Source organism: Neolamprologus brichardi, chromosome 10, assembly GCF_056152115.1.
Source record: "Neolamprologus brichardi isolate AB-2024 chromosome 10, ASM5615211v1, whole genome shotgun sequence".
NCBI classification, from domain to species: Eukaryota; Metazoa; Chordata; class Actinopteri; order Cichliformes; family Cichlidae; genus Neolamprologus; species Neolamprologus brichardi.
In genome coordinates this window covers 600,172-620,274 of record NC_142113.1, presented here as the reverse complement: position 1 = coordinate 620,274, position 20,103 = coordinate 600,172, and the positions used below count along the sequence as shown (strand labels likewise).

The window sequence follows — 20,103 nt, the reverse complement described above, 5'->3', positions numbered from 1 at the left end:
TAAGTGGAATACTTTGTGTAGTAATGGCTTTCCTCTGGCAACTCGACTATGCAGCCCATCTTTCTTCAAGTCCCTCCTTATTGTGCATCTTGAAACAGCCACGCCACATTTTCAGAGAGTCCTGTATTAAGCCTGAAGTTATTTGTACACTTTTTCTTGCATCCCCAACAGTTTTTCTGGCACTTGTGGCTGAAATTTTAGTTGGTCTACTTGACTGTGGTTTGGTTTCAACAGAACCCCAATTTTCCACTTCTTAATTAGAGTTTGAACACTGCTGATATTTTCTTATATACCTTTCCTTTTTTATAAAGTCCAACTTTTCCCGCAGATCCTTTGATAATTCTTTTGCTTTCCTCATGACTTAGAATAACATCAGTGAATGAAAGACGCACGGGTCTGTCAGGAGCCCAGAAAGTCACTGACCTGTTATACACACCCGCTGATCACAAGCAAACACATCACAGGTGACGATGGTGACATTTCATAGCCTTTCTAACCTTTCTGTGTCAAGTTGTGTGCAAGTCACCAGGGTATGTAAACGTTTGATCTGGGTCATTTGGGTAGTTTGTGTTGTGTTAAAAAAAAGAGTAACCACAGTTTGACAATAAATGGCGTCAGCCAACAACGAGTGAAAGAAAAGGTTTGTGTTATCATCCATACTGTCTGAAAGTTCTGCAGGGTATGTAAACTTACACCTACGTAATTAGCAGCTATGCACTTATATTGAATGGATGCAATGTAAGAATCTCACAGAAGTGTTTTCACTCTTGAACACTTTGTCAGACAAAGAGTTCATTGTAGTGTAAAAATGTTTCTTTATTGCAATATCTGCATTGGAAACACCTGATACACAAGCAAATGAAACAGCCAGAATGAATATATGTGTTTGAAGATGTTTGCAAACCAATTTACAGCATTTCAAGAAAATATATTATTGTGAAGTTTATTCACCGAGGCAGCATATACGTCGAATACGTCCACGGTGTTTCACAAATGAAGAAGAAGAGAACCAAAGCATTTTTTAGTTCCCATTTAATGTGAAAATTCTCCCTGAACGACCCCTTTAAAAACACTTAAGTCTGTCTCTCATTAATGAGATTTAAGTTTAATCTTATCTTCTATCAGAATTCCTCTCTAGGAGCTACGTGGACTCAGGGAAGTGTTGATCAGCTGATCAGAAATCTAAAACAATTTGCTTCCTCAAATAGGTAATAATTGGTTTTAATGGAAGGATTTTTATTGAGAGTACTGCACAGGTGATTGGGGGTGGACGTGGGCGATGTAGCCTCAAAATGATATCAAAAGATCATTTCAAGATAATAATCATATTTATGACAAAACAGACTCAGTGTGTGTAATTAGTAAACAGAAAGTACTTAAACAAGAAAGTGCTTGTATTTCATACCTTGGCCTCTTGTATCTTGGGTCGAGCGTGAACCACCTGCTTTTCCAACGTGTAACTGCATCAGCAGTTTCCACCATTGGCTGTTTCTGCCGTGTGGATTGCAACCAGCAAGTGCAGCTGGTGATGCTTCGGTCATTTGAGCTTCTGCTCCTTCACAGCCTGATTGTGTTTCTGCCTCAGGTGGTGGGTGAAACAAGTTTGTGGTTTCCCACATTAGGAGGGAAATATGCAATTTTTTTGCATATTTTGCAAAGTGCTGTGTTTTGTTGAAGGTTGTTGAAGTAATTAGGTAATAAATTCTCATTTAACAAGCATTCTGCTTCTTTAAACTGATTTTGTGCTAAATTTCAAGCCACTGATTTCATCACCATGTTTACTCCCCTCCACCAGGTTTATGACCTGAAAAAACATTCCTGATCTCCATCAAATTAAAATCTACAACTGGGCGCTTTTTAGACAGTCGCTTCGATTATTTATTTAAAACATTTTAGAGCTATTAGCCAAAACGTTTGGCTAATAAACCTGACACAGGACCTGAAAGACGTGTCTGGTCCTTCAGTTGATCTATCTGCTGTTCATCAGTCTCATCAGAAGTGTCTTATTTTGTCTTCGTTTCTGCTGTCAAGAAGTCACGAAGTGAAACAAACATGTGTATAAAGTTTAAGTTGTCATCAGTATATACAGAGGAGCTACAACAGTGAGTGTATACAGCCATCAGTGAAACACAGTAAAGGCTCCATCATGGTCATACCAAATTCAAATTCAAATTCAAATTTTATTTGTCACATACAAAGACATACACAGTACGATATGCAGTGAAATGCTTACACAACTGCTCGTGACCTAAAGAAAAAAATAAAGGCTATGAATAAGATAGGAAATAAATATGAAAATTAAAGGAAGGAATAAAATAAAATATAAAAATTAAAGTTAAAGTAAAAATGAAATAACTTTACAACACAAATTAGAATGAAGGGTAAATTTAACTAGGAAGGAATAAAATAAAATATATAAATTAAAGTTGAAAATAAAATAACTGTACAACAAAATACACAATACACAGTATAGAAATATATAAGAATGTATGAGAAATATAAATACATTACACATTATACACCCTGATTAGCTTCCAGATCTTGTTCGATCTTGGAAGCTAATCAGGGTTGGGCCTGGGGACTTGGGTGGGACGCTGCCTCCCTAGTGGTGTGTTAAAGCCAGTGTGTCCACCTCACATTGTCCAGTATTTTCCTATGGCCTTGTGCTGTATGGCTGTGGCAGTTTCTTTCAACCCTCCATTCTGTAATACATATTTGTGTAGTAAAATATAAACGTGTGATAACTATGAGGTGATTGTGAATATAAATAATGAGTTATACAAGATAAAAAATAGGGATTTGCTAGCTGCAACACTTTAAACATAATAGCTTGCTGTTCTGTCCTTCTACCCTCGCTCAGATATAACGGGAGACAGTCTCACCTTTGTCAACAGTATAAACCATGTATTTGTTTTTTATATTTGTTTTGTAAACGCAAAGAAAACTTATTAAATGTCAAACATCAAGCAAGAATGATCAATCATGAAGCATGAACTACGCATAACTCACACCATGGACATTTGTTCTTAAAAACACATCTGTTACATTTTAAACATTGTCAATATTTCTGCTCATTTATTACAATTCTGAAAAGTTGTTATGATTTCAGCAACTTTCCTAATATCAACTTCAGCTTCCTCACCTTCACGAGTTTAGCTCGCTGGGCTCGAGCACCAAACACTGTCTGTGAAACAGTGTTCAATAAATTAGTGCTTTAATATTAACATTTTTATGTTTCTGGTTAAAACAGGAAAGTCAGTAAGTGACTCACTTATTGCCAAAGTGAGTCAACATGTCCAGTGCAGAGCTGGATCCTCCTGCACTGGAACAGGAAGTACAGTTAGGGTCTGTGGAGCAGGGTATTTGGGTGAGGCGCTGCCGGGTCTCCAAAGAATTTGCAGCAATTTGCCAACAATATGTTTACAAAAAACAAGAAACAAAGAAACTTAGTGTTGTCTCCTCGTAGTTAGTAGTTTAGTTAGTTTCCTGTTATTTAAAAAAGAGGTCAAGTATTAGTGAGAAAACTCCTACAACAATAAAGCCACAGTGATTTTACACTGAGACACTGTCAGACTCACAGTCCTTCTTCTTCTTTTGCTCCCTTCAGGTGTTGCCTCTCACCTGCCTCACCCGTCTGTAACATCTGTCGCATAAACTCTGTCCTCATCAGCATATATAAATATACAAATATGTTTTCAAAGGTAGTGTTATTTTTTTAATTCCTTTTTTCATATATCGCCACATCACAAGAAAAGTTGCCTCAAAGTGCTTTTTATAGCAGCACAAAGAAACAGACAAACCCCCACAATCATGTGATGCTCTATGAGCAGCAGTGGGAAGGAACTAGGGCTGGGTATCGTCACTGATTTCTAGAATTGATTCGATTCAATTCGATTTAAATCTGGGAAATTTTGACAGTCAGAAATATTATAATTCAGATCAGTACATTTACGTATTTTTGTATCTATAAAAAGGAAGCTGACACTCGCAAGACTTTATCAAAGGTGTGAACATCACAGCAGAGGCCTTTGTGTCAAAGTAGCTGAAGATAAAACAGAAAAACATGAAGGTTTTCCTGGCCTGGATTTTATAAAAATATTCTGCAGTACATCAAAAACTAAAGAAAACCATTAATCAACTTATGAAAATTACCTCTGAAGCTACAGCTTAGAGCTTAGCTTACAGACATGGCGTTTTGCATTTTGCATAATTTTAAAAAGTTTAAATTTGTTCAGTACTGAACGGCAGAAATTAGGTTTTTTCAGAAGTATATAAAACAAAACAAAAAAAAACATCGGCCGACAGCCTGTAAACAACGGTAGACTTGTGCGTAACAAGCAAGCGAATAATGCAGGAAACAGTACAGAGAGAGAGAGAGAGAGAGAGAGAGAGCTGTGCATGAAGTGTGATTTTATCCTGGTGGAAGCAAAACAGCAAAAGTCAGAGTGAGTTCATGACGATGTTTATGTGAAGCGTAGTTTGGATCTTCTTTTGCTGCTGGTTCGGTCAATATTGTTTGGAGAGACATCAAACTAACAGCTTTAGAATCAGCGCATAAAGGGCGTGAACACAAAGCTCGACCCGCCGAAACATTGGAATCAGCGAGCTGTCGGCTTTCAGCCCCGACCGTGTCCGAGCCGTCGGTGAGAAAGTCACATCTCACTGATCCTGATGCGTCGGCGGGTCGAGCTTTACATCTTTGTGCAGAATCCGTGTTCCTGCTCTCATTTACTGTTCTAGCTGTTTGGTGCTTTTTGAAAATTTGTGAGGTTTAACCTGATATTCTGGAATTTGGGGCAAAATACATTTATATAAAAAAATCAATTCAGGGTTTTAATGAATCGATATCACGTTATCCAAGCCAGAATCGATGAATCGATTATTAAAACCCACCCCTAGAAAGAACGTCTCCTCTTTTAGACGTAAAAAAGGAAACCAGAGAATTTGTCTCCTATTTCTTTGTATTGTTATATATCTCATTGTATTATTCAGCAGCTTGTGACACTGTCCTGCTGCTGATGTGCTGAAATGGGATAAATACCTTTGTTTCTATTGTCATAGGTCAGGTATGAATGCTGCTGAACCCAGTGCAGAGAGATGCTGTTTCCCTTTCTGTGCACTGCTGACACACAGATTTGAGATGTGACACCAGGGAGAAAGAAACCAAGACAATATAAAAAAGCACAAGTGGAAACTGAGCATGAGACTGAACGTGCAGACAGTTATATACTGTACACTTCTCTGCTTGTTTCTTGGCCCGAAGCTGAACTCCTGAACCTTTATAACTAATAAACACTGATGGCACAACATCAGTGTTTATTAGTTATAAAGTCCTCAGACAAGAGACTGTGTGTTTCTGTGTGTTTTAGATGAAAGCGCTGCATAAAAGTGAGCGCGAGACAAAGCGTCACACTGATAATGGAGAATAATGAGGACAGCTGAAGATATGTACACACGAGGTGATTATAGAGAGGGAACAGCAGGAAACACAGCTGAGGGGAACCAAGGGAACTCAAAGGCCTGATAATAAACAGACACAACCTTACAGTGACAGTTACACCTTAAACTATATCTAAATGCAAATACCATTAAAGATAATGACTCAACACCTTCATCAGTGCTGATCCACGCTAACCTTGTCTTGTAGAGTACGGACGTTTTGAGGCCAAAATCCACGACCTGCGGGAACAGATGATGAACCACAGCATGAGCTCCGGGTCAGGATCCCTGCGAACCAATCAGAAAAGATCCCTCTATGTCAGGTGGGTCTGTTTTGATTTTAGATGGTTGTGGTAAATCAAAGAATGCAGAAAATGAAAAAACATCTGCACAAGTCGGACGTCCCAGGCTGAACAGCAAAGCTGCTTGTGCGTCGTTTACTTCTGTAAGCTTGTATGTTCATGCATAGATGTCTGACTAAGAGGAAGATTTATGCAGATATTCAAATCAGGTTTGAGACGTGTGACTGAAACAGAAACACATTCACTGTTTACTATAGTAACTGCTGAAATCCTGCAGCTAGTTTCTCTAGATTTAGAATAAAAGTCACTGCAAAGAAACAGGATTATTATTGTATTGCTGCTCTTCTCTCGTGCACTAGAGCACTTTTTGACTATGAAAAGTCAAAGGACAGCGGCCTTCCCAGCCAAGGGCTCGGCTTCAGGTTTGGGGACATCCTGCATGTCATCAACGCCTCCGATGACGAGTGGTGGCAGGCTCGCCGTGTGACTCCACATGGTGACAGCGAGGAAATGGGCGTCATCCCAAGCAAGAGACGGTAAGAAGTGAACACACTAATGTGTGAAAATACTAATGACTAGTTTCTTCTAAACTAGTCAAGATCCAAAAACAGGCTGTTTTTGATTCACGTTTATTTATAAATCACCAACAACAACAATAGTCGCCTCAGGGACGTCAAAGAGCTGCAGACCTTCGTAGTAACAATAACGTCTCCCAGTCCTGAAGAACATCGGTGCAGAGTCAAATTCATCTGAAAGTGTGCATCGATACAGCAAACAAAGTTTCAGGATTTAATCACAAAAATGCCAGAAAGATGTTTTCATTATCAAAGAGCAGAAACCGTTTGTCACCAGTGGGATTTTTGTTTCTTCACTTTAGGTTTGAATTTTGATTCGTGTCACAAATATGTCGTATGTTCCCCAGTTATGTCTGTGTTTGCTCGCTTGTCTCGTCTCCTTTAGTCCAAGTTTCCCTCCTCGTCTTCCTCGTCTCTCTCACATGTGTTCTCCCCTACACGTCTCTCCCTCTCTGTCCTCCCTCTGTGCTCTGGGTTTCGTCAGTCTGCATCTCAGTGCGTGTTTCTCGCACTTCCAGTTTTACTTTGATAGTCTCCCCCAGGTGTTTCCTCTTTGCCCTGATTCCCTCTTCGTTTACTGTGTCTCCCTCCGTCCTGTCGTGATTGACCCTTCTCTCAGTGAGCTGCATGATGTGGTCACCTGACATGGTTTCAGCTCACAGGTGAGCCTGTCAGGGTTCATCTGTGGAGTTTCTTGCCTTCTTAATGACGTTGGGACCATCAGTTGTGTTGTGCAGCAGTCAGGTTGGTGCTCAGCTGACAGGCCTGTTTAACAACTGCTAGAATTCATATTATGGCAACAACCAATCAGCTAAGAGAAACAACAGCCCATCATTACTTTAAGAGCTGAAGGTCAGTCAGTCGGAAAACTGCTAAAACTTTGAATGTGTCCCCAAGTGGAGTCACAAAAACATCAAGACTACGATGAAACTGTCTCACATGAGGACGCCTCAGGAAAGGAAGACCAGGAGTCTCCTCTGCTGCTGAGGATACATTCACCCGAGTCACCAGCCTCAGGAAGTTAGCAGCAGCTCAGATCAGAGCTCAGATAGATGCCACACAGAGCTCCAGCAGCAGACACATCTCTGCATGTTCAGAGGAGACTGTGTGAATCAGGCCTTTATGGTCAAACAGCTGCTGAGAAACCGACTGAGGAAAAGCAACAAGCAGAGATTTGTTTGGGCCAAGAAACACAAGGAATTAGACCATCTGTGCTTTGGTCTGATGAGCCCAAATTTGAGACCTTTGGTTCCACCTGCCGTGTCTTTGTGACACAGAAAAGGTGAGCGATGGTATCTATGGGCTTTGCTGCTGACACTGTTGGGGATTTATTCAAACCTGAAGGCAGACTGACCCAGCATGGCTACCACAGCATCCTGCAGCCACAGGACACTGAGCCCAAACACAGCTCCAGGCTGTGTGAGCTGATAGCCCCGCCTCCACAGTCACCTGTGGGAGGCTATAACCTGAAAGCAATCCAGGCATGAAGGGGGCGACTTTGAGGAATCTAAAATATGTTTTGAGTTATTTCACACTTTTTGTTTACTACATAAACACCTCATGTGTTCATAGTCTCGATGCCTTCAGTGAGAATCTACGATGTAAACAGTCAAAGAAGCATAAAGAATCAAACGTGTCCAAACTTGACTGCTAGTGTGGGCGTTACTGAAGATCTCACACGAGTTTGGATCTCGGTGACTTCGGCCTCAATTTTCTGAAAATCCTGTGAGTGTGAAAACTAGAACAAAGACACGGGAGTGAAAGTGATGCAACTGGTGTGTCCACCAAAAACTTGGTGACCTTGACCTCAAGGTTAGAGGTCCTTTTGACAAAGCATATAGTTGCCCTGAATCGGCCCTTAGTTATGCTGCAATAGGCTGCCGGGGACTCCCATGATGCACTGGGCATTTTCACTCATCATGGGTTAATAAACTATAATCAATCATTAATGATTCTTGATCTCTGGCTCTCTTCCTTACAATATGAAGCCCCTTGAGGTGACTGTTGCTGTGATTTGGTGCCAAATAAATAAAATGTAACTGAATTAAAAAAATAGAAGTCATTATTTTGAACTTGAGAACAAAGCGATGCAGGTTTGTTAAATTCATGCAAGGTGAATGTGGATGCAACAACTAGGAGCTTGTATGTTAGCTTTGAAGTGCTCCTGTAATTTCATTCAGCAGTGTACAAATGCAGGGCCATGATACTGTATTTGGACAGCTATTAGTTTTTTGTCCCCTTTGTTAAAACAAGCTTCAACTTCAGGTACTTTCTGGTGCTTCAGCGCGCAGGTGCTCAGTAAGTATCAGGAGGTCCTGGTAAGATCAGCAATAGAAAAGTAAAGCAGTTAAAGTGGGCTGACAGGAGGAAGCACACAATGAACCCGATTCAATAAGCAGTGTGTTGCCACACACCTGATGTTTGCTGATGTTTAGCTGTGATCACTGGAAAGGGCAGGAGCACGTGTAGAGTAGAAACTGTTAAGACTTCTTCTGCTCACAGTTGCTAAACTTTATATATATAACTTAATGACTAGTTATTTCCTCAACAGGGTGGAAAGGAAAGAGCGGGCACGTCTAAAGACTGTTAAATTCAACGCCAAGCTGGGGTCGTTTGAGTCCAAAGCGGTGAGTACCTTGCAAAGTGGAAATTAGTGCGATGATCCACAGGCTAGTTCAGACAGAACTGAACATGCATAAGAAGCTGAACCTTTAAATCTTTGCAGAGCTGTTTATACAAACAAATACAAACAAAGTTAACACAAACATTTTTATGCCTTCATTGAACAAACAAGTAATCACTTCCAGTACAGGCGAGTAAAGCTTAACTTTGGAAAAGTCCATCAGATCATTTCTTCTGTAAAACGTCTTCATTTGTATTTGTTTCTCTTGATATTTTACGTCTGTGCTTTGATTTGCACCTTGTTTAATCAGCAACCTCTACTAAGCTTCAGGTCACGGACTTCCTGCCCCGACATTCTCCTGCCACATTTCACTTTTGGTTGCATCCAGTGATGACAATGTGCGCAGGCCCAGGGTGGTCTCCACCACACTTTACAGGCTTGTAAAGGTTTGCCAGGCTTTTAACTTCCAAATATAACACTGAGCATTTTCATTTTTTTGCTCAGTGTTGTAGATCATGCAGGAGTCTTTGGCTAGCTGAAGTCAGGGGCTTACTCATTCTTCCAGCCGGCACTGTGAGTGATTACTTGACATGAAAAACAAGTAGTTTCTGTGTATAGTTGACTTCGGTAGTCAGGTCACCTACTGATCAGAAGGTTGGTGGTTCGATCCCTGCTGCTCTAGTCTGCGAGCCAAGAAGCCTTGGGCAATATCCCCAAGTTGCTCTCCGATGCATCCATCGGAGTATGAATGTTAGCTAGAGAGCACTCACATGGAAAAGAGTGAATGAGGCAAGTTGTGTAAAGTGCTTTGACTGCTCCGAGTAGAAAAGCGCCACAAACCCTTTCTCACAGCTGTAGATGTGCTTCATTTATTAATCTTACCTCCCACAAGTCAAACCTGCACCACCTGTGAATTATCAGCTCAACTTCATTTTGGAAACAGATGTGGTTTATTTACACAGACACACATCATACATACAGGTTATTTCAGCTGTCATCCTCTCAGATTCCATCTTTTCCTTCTATTACTGCATGTTTTTACGTGTCCGTATGAACCTCTGTCTTATATTTTATTTTTCATGGCATGTTCTGGTAACTGTCTCTCACTTTGCTTTTATTTTAAACGGGTGGCATGTCAAGAAGTGTGCAATCTCCTACTGATTTATTTAGGAGTACAGCAGAAGAAGCTCGGTCCTTTTAAATATCGCTGTTGTTGTCTGAGCTCGGCTCAAAGCTTCACATGGTCAAATGAAAACACGCAGCAGATTCACACTTAACTTCTTGACATTCTACTTCCTGCCAACAGTTTTGTCTGCATGACAATGACACACCTGTTTGCCCCATGCTCTCTCTCCCTTCGCAGTCATTCACTGACAAACGTAAAAAGACTTTCATCTTTACACGAAAGTTCCCATTCTACAAGAACAAAGATGGTGAGCAGGATGGCAGTGATTCAGACCGTAAGTAAGCTCACAGACACATTTCATGCAGTCAGCGTAGGTCACACGTCAGAGGGAAACCACAGGTGTGTTTCCAAGCGTGGGAACCTCACGGAGGCTCTTTGCAGTCATCCTGGTTTTCTGCCTTTCCTGATGCAGAAATGCGATAATCACTGCTCTCATAATCCCTGCTGTTCATTCTGTGGTGAGATTATAGGACCCAGTTTCCCTTCAGAGATCATCTAGGTCCAACATTTGGTATTTTCCCTGCTGGCCGCTCGTTGTTTTGAGAAGGACAGATCTGTGGGTCCTCGTTTCCTCCACCTTTTGCTTATGTTGTGGCTGTCCTCCTTGCTCTCTTTCTTCTGCTCTGGCTCTCTGTGGACGGCCAATAGGACATCCTGGGGATAGGTGATGATGGGTATGGGACAAAGACATTAAGTAAGTTGGTTGTTCTTCTGCCTGCATTGCTGCATGCTGCAGTTGTTGGCTTTATCTTGCTTCTTGGTTCACTAAAACATGACATGTGGCAGAGGTTTAAAAATGTTTAACATCTGTATAATGTCATGTAAGGATTTCAAGTAACCATCTTTAAAGAATCGTTTAAAATGCATCAGAGGACAAATATTTAAATTAAACTACTGAAATCTTATTATACATATATTGGGTTAGTTTTTATGCTTTCGGTGGCTTGAGCCATTTACACCTTGGCGCGTCTGTAATGTTTGCATTATCTGAGAACTGCATGATTTGTTAGGCAGGTTCTGCAGGACACAGTTATGACCTTGCATTCGGCCTGAGGAGGAACCACTGGGATCTGTCACGACTCCACCAGCATGATCTTTATTATTCCAGCCTCACTGTGTGGATATTGTTTCATGCATGTTTGCATGGTGCTTTCGTTTATGAGCAGCTTGAATGACAGTCTTAGAGGTTGCCACGGTTACATCTGTTTGTTTGGGCCTTCTACAGTAAAATGTGATTGGCTGTTGTTCGTGTTTCAGCGTTGCGGGTTTGTGTTTATGTCCAGTGGTTTGATTATTGCTAAATACTGAGAGTATTTAATTATGTTTCAGTACCTAAAATTCAAATCAAGAAGTTTTTATGTTTTTAAGAGTTTCCTAAATGAGCTGATTATTAGCACTGACAACACAAACGCATCCCTGAAACCACCGTTTAAGTTCTCATTTGTAAACTTTAGAAGATACTAAAATATCAGTAAATGTAGAACATGAATAAAATGTTGATTATTAGAGTTATCTCAGGCTGTTACGTGTATTTTGATGGTTTTTCTTTGTTGCCCACAAATCCTGATAGCTAAAGATAGCACTGTATTTTGTGAAATATCCTAACAGGAAGTCAAGAGGAAGTGATTCTCTCATATGAACCAGTGATGCGTCATGAAGGTAAGCTAAAACTTTATTATTATTCGTCTTTTATTTATCCAGGAAAAAACAAAAAAAAGATTAAAAATCTTATTTCCAAACGACACCTGGCATCATGGCAGCATAAGTACATAACAAATACAAAATCCCGCACAAACGTGAAAAATACACAATAACAGATCAGTTAAGAGCAAAATTAAAAAGTTATTGTCTCGTTCCTTAAAGATGGACTTAAACTCCATCAACATAACCAACTCTGACAGTTTCAGTTCCTCCTGCAGATTCTTCCAGGAAAATGGGGCAGTGGATTTAAAAGCCTTTTCCCAATTCTGTTCTGATTTTTGGGGACAATTAGTTGTGTGATGTTGTGAGAACAAAGGCTGTATTGGTTGTGGGGTTTTTTTCACTTAATTTATTCATTCTTTTGTGTCCTTAAAGCAAACGTTCATCAGCCACTGAGCATTAATGAGCTTCACTTTCAAGTTGCTGATTTAAATACAAACACGTCACAGCTCTCTCGGGCTTTGGGAATTTTTGCACACGCCACATTCACAGACAGTCACACGGGTGGATGCATTGGGGTTAAGCCCACTCTGACAGCCCACAGCCCACTCTGACAGCCCACAGCCCACTCTGACAGCCCACAGCCCACTCTGACAGCCCACAGCCCACTCTGACACCTTGATTGTTTTTTTGTTTTTATGGCTTCTTGAAATTATATATTTTGTTAAAATGTAGTTTCATATGTATTTTTTTTACAAACAGTTTTTGTGTGCCAGCCTAAACTCCATATTATTCCTCTTTTCTGTTAAACAGCCCAACAAAGTCAGGGATGGTTTTAATACATTTTCTCACCACAAACTGCCGCGCATGTGAAATCAAAGTGTATAAACAGTTTCCCAGTTGCTGCTGTCTACTCTACAGATTTTATACTATTTATTCATTTTTCTATTACAAGAATCGATACATCCTTTGTAGATGACAACATAACTAAAGCTACGGTCCTCTAAGAGTTGACTGTTTATGAAGTCTGTGTTTCTGCTTTAGTTAACTATGCCAGACCGGTCATCATCCTGGGACCCATGAAGGAAAGAATCAACGATGACCTCATATCGGAGTTCCCAGACAAGTTTGGATCCTGTGTGCCGCGTACGTATTTGACTTTGCTTTGCTAATGTAAGGATGAAGTGGACATTACAGATTAGTATTCCAGCTTAATGGAAGAAATGTCTACGTCTGCATCCATTGGAGACCTTTCTGTGTAGAGTCTGCATGTTCTCTACTGTCTGCTCTCTCAGGCTCCCATCCACAGCACAAACACATGTTTGGTTAGCATGCATGTCTGTGGCCATTCTACAGCATGTCTGAATACAGTATGTGTGAATGTGAGAGTGGTTGTCTGTCTCACTCTGCTGGTGCTCAGGTAGATTTCACCTTTGACCCTTGGACAGCTGGAACAGGCAGCAGCTCCCTGCCCCTAAATTATACAAACAGTTAAGAAAATGGATAAAAAACTGCAGCGATTCAATCAGTAGCTGAGGGACAGCTCACACAAGTTGCACCAATTCAATTCAATTCAATTCAATTCAATTTTATTTATATAGCGCCAAATCACAACAAAAGTCGCCTAAAGGCGCTTCATAGATACAGAGAAAAACCCAACAATCATATGACCCCCTATGAGCAGCACTTTGGCGACAGTGGGAAGGAAAAACTCCCTTTTAACAGGAAGAAACCTCCAGCAGAACCAGGCTCAGGGAGGGGCGGGGCCATCTGCTGTGATTGGTTGGGGTGAGAGAAGGAAGACAGGATAAAGACATGCTGTGGAAGAGAGACAGAGATTAATAACAGATATGATTCAATGCAGAGAGGTCTGTTAACACATAGTGAGCGACCAGCCTTCTCATTGTAGTAAACCAAGTATATATGGTCTCCATTGTGAGAATAGATCTTGTAATCTCCTCCACACAGGAACCTCGTGTTAAATATTACCTAATGTAATGACAGTGGCTCGGGTATTGCTGGTTTGTAAGAGAAAGTCACAAGCTGACCCAACAGGATCAGCCTCCTTCTTCTTCAGTTGTTTGTGTTTGTCATCAGCTGCAGCAGTTTTGATTTTGCATGTTTTTATTTACCCATCTCTTATTTGAATTTACCCTTTGAACCATATAAAGCTGCTAACCGCTCAGGTTACCAAGGTAAGTGAGCCCATGAACTGATTCTCTCAACTTCCTGTTTAGAAAGTCCTTTAAAGTGAAGTAGTTCCCATAAACAAGTCCCTTCATCTTTTTGGAACCACAGTTTGTGTATAATGTGGAATTTCTGTCATTGATATTATTATTGTATCATTATGGTGCACTAATAATACAGACTTCTGTTAATGTATTGTATTAATCACAAGTATATCAGTATTTTACTTGTTCATTATTAAACTGTTATCCCAGCATTACTGTGTTATTGCTGTGCTGTGCTAGCAGTGTTATCCCATGTTTCCAGTTTAATCTCTGTTGGATTTAAAGGTGAATTTGTTAGTTAATGTTAACAGTTAATGTGAGGATTGTAAAATGTGAGTGAGTTACTTATTCATTTATCAGAATTATAGCAAATGTAAAGTTACTAAGAGTTAATGTTCCTGCTCATGCTGAAGATACCACTCGACCAAGGAGGGACTACGAGGCAGATGGGCGGGATTACCACTTTGTGATGTCGAGGGAACAGATGGAGAAGGACATCCAAGAGCACAAGTTCATCGAGGCTGGGCAGTATAATGATAATCTCTATGGAACGAGCGTCCACTCTGTCAGATACGTGGCTGAGAGGGTAAGGTTTGATCTGTTTGCCAGCAGCGTCACAGAGAAGCATTTAAAATATAGTTAAATATAATAGGTGTGCAGAGGGCAATGTATTCTCTGAGAAAGCAAAGCAAAGCAAAGACGATTTAGAAACACATGAGTTGTTTTAAAATGATCTTAATGTGAGAGCTCGTGTGATTCTGTGTGCTACAGCTCTGTGCTTCTGTCTCAGGGTAAACACTGCATCCTGGATGTTTCTGGAAATGCTATCAAACGACTACAAGTAGCACAACTCTATCCCATCGCCATCTTCATAAAACCGAAGTCTGTTGATTCATTAATGTGAGTATTCATGTGGTCTTTTGTCACACACTGCCAATAGAGGTCGTCCCCCCCCCCCCCCTCACTATTCAGTAGGGGTGCAATGATACACAAAATTCACGGTTCGGTTCGATATTTTTTCGATACAAAAAAAAATGTTCATGCTTTTTTAATTTATCATTGATTAAAATTATAAATATATATTTTAACTCAAGAGTACAGCTTTTAAATTTAGTGTTGCTGAAACAACAAAGGGATAAAAATCTGATCGAGAAATCCCTCATCTTTGGAAAAGAGAGTTTATTACAGAGAAATGTCTCTTTCAAAATAAAAGCTCTACTATACGCTTCTTCTGGGCTATATTCTCAGCAGCATATTAAACATATCAGGTCCCCATAAGGAGAATCATGTGCTAACGGCTGTCTAAATGACTCGGGTAAAGTTTGTAGCATGCGTGCTTGTTGTTTTTGTCTGCTTCCACTTGTCTTTGCACTAGGATGATGTCGGAGTAAATGTGCAGTCATATTCGTTGTGTTCCCACTAGTGCTGTCAGCGTTAATCTGAAATGACGTTAACGCCACAACACGGCAAATCTCCGTTAACGAGCTACCGCTGATCGCCCTGTGCGTGGGGCTGGACGGCATCAACAAGCTAACTGCGCTAACGAGCTAACTGCGCTAACGCACTAGTTCCCACCAATGTAATTGAGCATTGCGTGGCACATCCAACATACTGTTTTACTTTAGTCCATGACGCGCTTACCTTCAGGGTCATACGTCACATGAAAACCAAAATAGTTCCAAACGCCAGATCTGAATGAGGGTGGGGGAGGTTCAATTTGCCATGTTGCAACGAGCTTAGCTTCTGTCTGCTAGCTTGCGCTGCGCTCAGTGAATCTGCGTTCGACTACTCCGCCTAGGCTGCACTGTCGAGCGCAGATCCACTGAGCGCTCAACACAGACAGCATCGTCAGAAGGAAAGTTGATAAAATAAATTAAAAATTTATATTGTTCGATACATATGCGTACCGAACCGAAAGCACTGTATCGAACGGTTCAATATCGATACAAGTATCGTTGCACCCCTACTATTCAGACATGCAATACTAGCAGCTGATGGACACGTGCACAGACATCTTCTGTCCAGGAAACAGTGAAGTCAAACAGCTTAGTTCAGGAAGGCCGGGCTGTAAAATATTAACAGAAATGTTAAATAAACAGAAATGTCCAGGCATCTTAATCTGAAATAAGAGACGGTGTGTTTGATTTGAAAACCTGTTTGATGCGCACATTTCTATTCGTGCGTGCATGTGTGTGTGTGTGTGTGTGTGTGTGTGTGTGTGTGTGTGTGTGTGTGTGTGTGTGTGCGTGTGTGTGTGTGTGTGTGTGTGTGTACAGGGCCATGAATAAGAGACTGTCAGAGGAACAAGCCCAGAAGACCTTTGACAGGGCGCTGAAGCTTGAGCAGGAGTTTGGTGAATTCTTTACAGGTACAGTGTTAAAACAAACCATTTATATTAATCACTGCAGCTCAAACGTTGTTTGAACAGTGTCTAAATCCAAAGCTCATCAGTGACAGTATTGGTTAAGTCAGACAACTGAAAAAGCTTCTACTCCTCAATAAGGAGAACGGCACGCTGTAGAGATTTTAGCATGTGTAACTTTTCTACCTTTGCTGAAGTTTTGAAAGATGTACATCAAAAACAGAAAGAAACTTTACAAATCATTTAAAGACTAATTCTGTTGGTCTGGTCTGAGCTCACGATGTCACCAGACGCACAAAATTGGAAAACTAAACCTCTCAGTACGGCTGAAAGACGTACGGAGCCTTCAGTCCTCTCTTCTGAGGAAGCAGCTCCCAGTTTGGGAGACGGACGCCATCTCTTACTTTATGCTCGCTCACAGTGGGCCCTCTGAGTGTTGGGTTTCTCTGGATTATTCTGGAGTATTTACCTTACAATATAAAGCGACTGTTGTGATTTGACAGTAGATAAATAAAACTGAATTAGATTGACATGAAAAATTAAATTGAACTGAATCTGAGGTTTAACTAAAGGATGGAGTCTCCTCGTCCAACACTCTGACATCAACCTTCCCGAGGAGGCTGAGGAGTGTGAGCTGCACGCTCGAAAACACTCTCCATCCCCTCCTTGAATAAAGATGGAAATGAAAATTATCAACCTACCGAAGACCAAACTCTCATTCCAGCAACTCAACCTGGGTAGTGTTTTATGTGGCCCCCACAGGCTTGTATGTAACCTCAGCAGGGTCCAGGTATCAGCTCATGCTGTGACCCTGGACAAACGCAAACTAGTAAAGAAAATGGTCAGAAAAAACCGTCAGTGGCCTCCACAAGTTAAACCGTTCCTGCTTGAGAGTCGTGTCATTGTTGGGCCTTTGGTGCACACGAGGCTAATTAACACCAAAGTAGCTGAAACAGACCAACAACACATTCTGCTAAATATTCTGATTAAAAGGTTTCCTGTAATTGTTTGAAGCAGTGTAATGCTGTGAATGCGTTATTGTGATATTCAGGACATTCATTACAGATGCAGTATATTGTGCTGAAGAAGCCAAGACCATCCAACTCCATCCAGTCTACAAATGCATAAATAAAGAAATTAAATCATGTAAAAAATAAAACTGTGGGCACTGATGGCAGTCTAGTGTTTAAAATATATGAATCACTCTGTCTGAAGTCTATGTATCACAAGGTTGTGTAATATTTACCTGGACTGTTGATGCTTTCCGTTTACAGACAGCACTGCTGGAATTACATGTTTCCACAAGCAAAGCCAATAACTGAAAAATGTGCCATATGAGCATCATGTCATGCTCCCCCAGAGGGATGTTGGCATGAATCCACCGGTACACAGTCTAAGGATCAAGGCTGCCTTTCACTGTAGTGTGCTTTCACATCCCTCATATTCAATTCAATTCAATTCAATTTTATTTATATAGCGCCAAATCACAACAACAGTCGCCTCAAGGCGCTTCATAGATACAGAGAAAAACCCAACAATTTTATGACTCCCTATGAGCAGCACTTTGGCGACAGTGGGAAGGAAAAACTCCCTTTTAACAGGAAGAAACCTCCAGCAGAACCAGCCTCAGGGAGGGGCGGGGCCATCTGCTGTGACTGGTTTGGGTGAGAGAAGGAAGACAGGATAAAGACATGCTGTGGAAGAGAGACAGAGGTTAATAACAGATATGATTCAATACAGAGAGGTCTGTTAATACATAGTGAATGAGAAAGGTGACTGGAAAGGAAAAACTCAATGCATCATGGGAATCCCCCGGCAGCCTACATCTATTGCAGCATAACTAAGGGAGGATTCAGGGTCACCTGGTCCAGCCCTAACTATATGCTTTAGCAAAAAGGAAAGTTTGAAGCCTGATCTTGAAAGTAGAGATAGTGTCTGTCTCCTGAATCCAAACTGGAAGCTGGTTCCACAGAAGAGGGGCCTGAAAACTGAAGGCTCTCCCTCCCATTCTACTTTTAAATACTCTAGGAACAACAAGTAGGCCTGCAGAGCGAGAGCGAAGTGCTCTGATAGGGTGATATACATATTCTTCTTCTGTGATGGACAGGTTAGGAGAGTGAATGCCAAAGCAAAATGTCCTTTGGAAACACGAGTCTCCTCAGCAGTGGGCCAGAAACATCCAACAACCTGTTTACATTTGCTCTTCATCTCCAGTACATGGACCACAAGACTCATAGAAAAGCTAATTGTAGAAGCTAAACAGAGACGCTAAATAACTCACCAAATCTAACAGCAATTGGGGAAAAGGAAATGCAGTTGAAATCCCCCAGTTTGAATCAACTTCATATAAATCTGGGATTGAGGTTGTTGTTGTTGTTTTTTTCAATCCTACCAGCGTACGTCAGGAATCTTCAAATCCTGGCTTCCTGAATAAAAACATCAAACTTTGATGAATCTGTGAAGGTTCATTCATATGTTTTTTATTTGCAGCACTGGTTCAAGGAGAAACCTTGGAGGACATTTATACCCACTGCAAACAGGTCATAGAAGAACATTCAGGACCTTATATCTGGATCCCCTCAAAGGAGAAAGTATAATAGCTCATTATGCTGGAAGGCAGTCTGGACTTTTAGGATCTAGTAATATGAAAACTGTTTGGCAACAAATAGTGTTTATAAATACATATTGTGAATAAGTTGGCTTTTTTTATTTGTTCATTTGATCCTGTGTTTGATTATTGTTTGTTTTTCACTTAACCTAAATGTTCCTGAATGTAAACCACAAAAATGTTATAAAGTTTTAGCTCACAATGTATATTTGCTTTTTTCTTATTTAAACAAAAAGGATAAAAACAAAATAGATTTGGGATATATAGCTGCATTAATACAAAGTGGAAGGTGGCATGTATGGTGCAGATGTCTTTGCTTTGTCAGCAATGGAGAGAAACCCGGTGACTGGACATCCTTACTGTCACTGCACACTGCAACTAGTAAATACTGCTGAACACTGCTTTGCTTTGTGTTTATTTATAGTATCATTTCTACCTTAAATGACTACCTTTACTCTTTTGACATGACACTAAACATTTGTGAGAAAACTATTTTGTTGTTTCTTGTTGTCGGCGGGAACATTTATCCTGCTGTGCCGATGCTGAATCAAGAAAGACAGCTGTTCAGACTTCAGAAAGCTAACACTTTATTTTCCTAATAAAATCGCTTCCAAAAGCAGAGATTTATTTGCTGTAAATTCAACTGGGATTCAAAAGTCCTTTATAGAACATATTTAATGTAAGAGATTAGTGTAATGTGATCTATGGAGCTTGGAAAGAAAAGCAACTGGACTTCTTTAGGTTTCGTGAAGACATTTCACTTCTCATCCAAAAAGCTTTTTCACTCCCAAACCAAACAGTGGAGTCTCGGGTATTTAAACCCTGGTGGGAGTTGTTCCTTAAGAGGGTCGCTATGGATCATATGTCTCATCAAATGAGCCGAGGTGTGAAAAACGGTGTTGTCATTATCAGCGAGGCGTCTGGTGAAACCATTGTGACACCTTGCCTCACGCTATCATGTGACCTTTTGAGATCAACTGACGCTAGATGTGAGTGGGCGTTAAGGTACCTGGGAAGGGATTTCAAAAATGGATTATAGGTAAGGCACCCGCTCACTGTGATGGTTTTTTAAGTATGGAATTGTGATTACTAAGAACAAATCTTTTGTAATCAATAGTAAGACACTACAGTGTAGT

At 40.7% G+C, this 20,103-nt stretch overlaps 1 protein-coding gene across 4 annotated transcripts in view; it reads left to right on the top strand.

The window, feature by feature from the left end:
• The window catches only part of dlg2 (discs, large homolog 2 (Drosophila)), a 154,240-nt gene extending 134,872 nt beyond the window's left edge, over positions 1–19,368 (top strand). For 2 of the 4 annotated variants that reach the window (XM_087846994.1, XM_087846992.1), the window contains 10 exons: positions 5,648–5,762; positions 6,101–6,277; positions 8,868–8,943; positions 10,303–10,399; positions 11,734–11,784; positions 12,811–12,912; positions 14,411–14,583; positions 14,788–14,897; positions 16,274–16,365; positions 18,850–19,368. In XM_087846994.1, the coding sequence (XP_087703120.1) occupies positions 5,648–5,762; positions 6,101–6,277; positions 8,868–8,943; positions 10,303–10,399; positions 11,734–11,784; positions 12,811–12,912; positions 14,411–14,583; positions 14,788–14,897; positions 16,274–16,365; positions 18,850–18,956 (1,100 nt within the window). In that variant the 3' untranslated portion in view covers positions 18,957–19,368. Of the gene's footprint in view, positions 1–5,647; positions 5,763–6,100; positions 6,278–8,867; positions 8,944–10,302; positions 10,400–10,773; positions 10,820–11,733; positions 11,785–12,810; positions 12,913–13,937; positions 13,962–14,410; positions 14,584–14,787; positions 14,898–16,273; positions 16,366–18,849 lie in introns of all 4 variants that reach the window. The other 2 variants (XM_087846991.1, XM_087846993.1) reach the window with 2 other exon arrangements.
• The last annotated feature ends 735 nt before the right edge of the window (positions 19,369–20,103 follow it).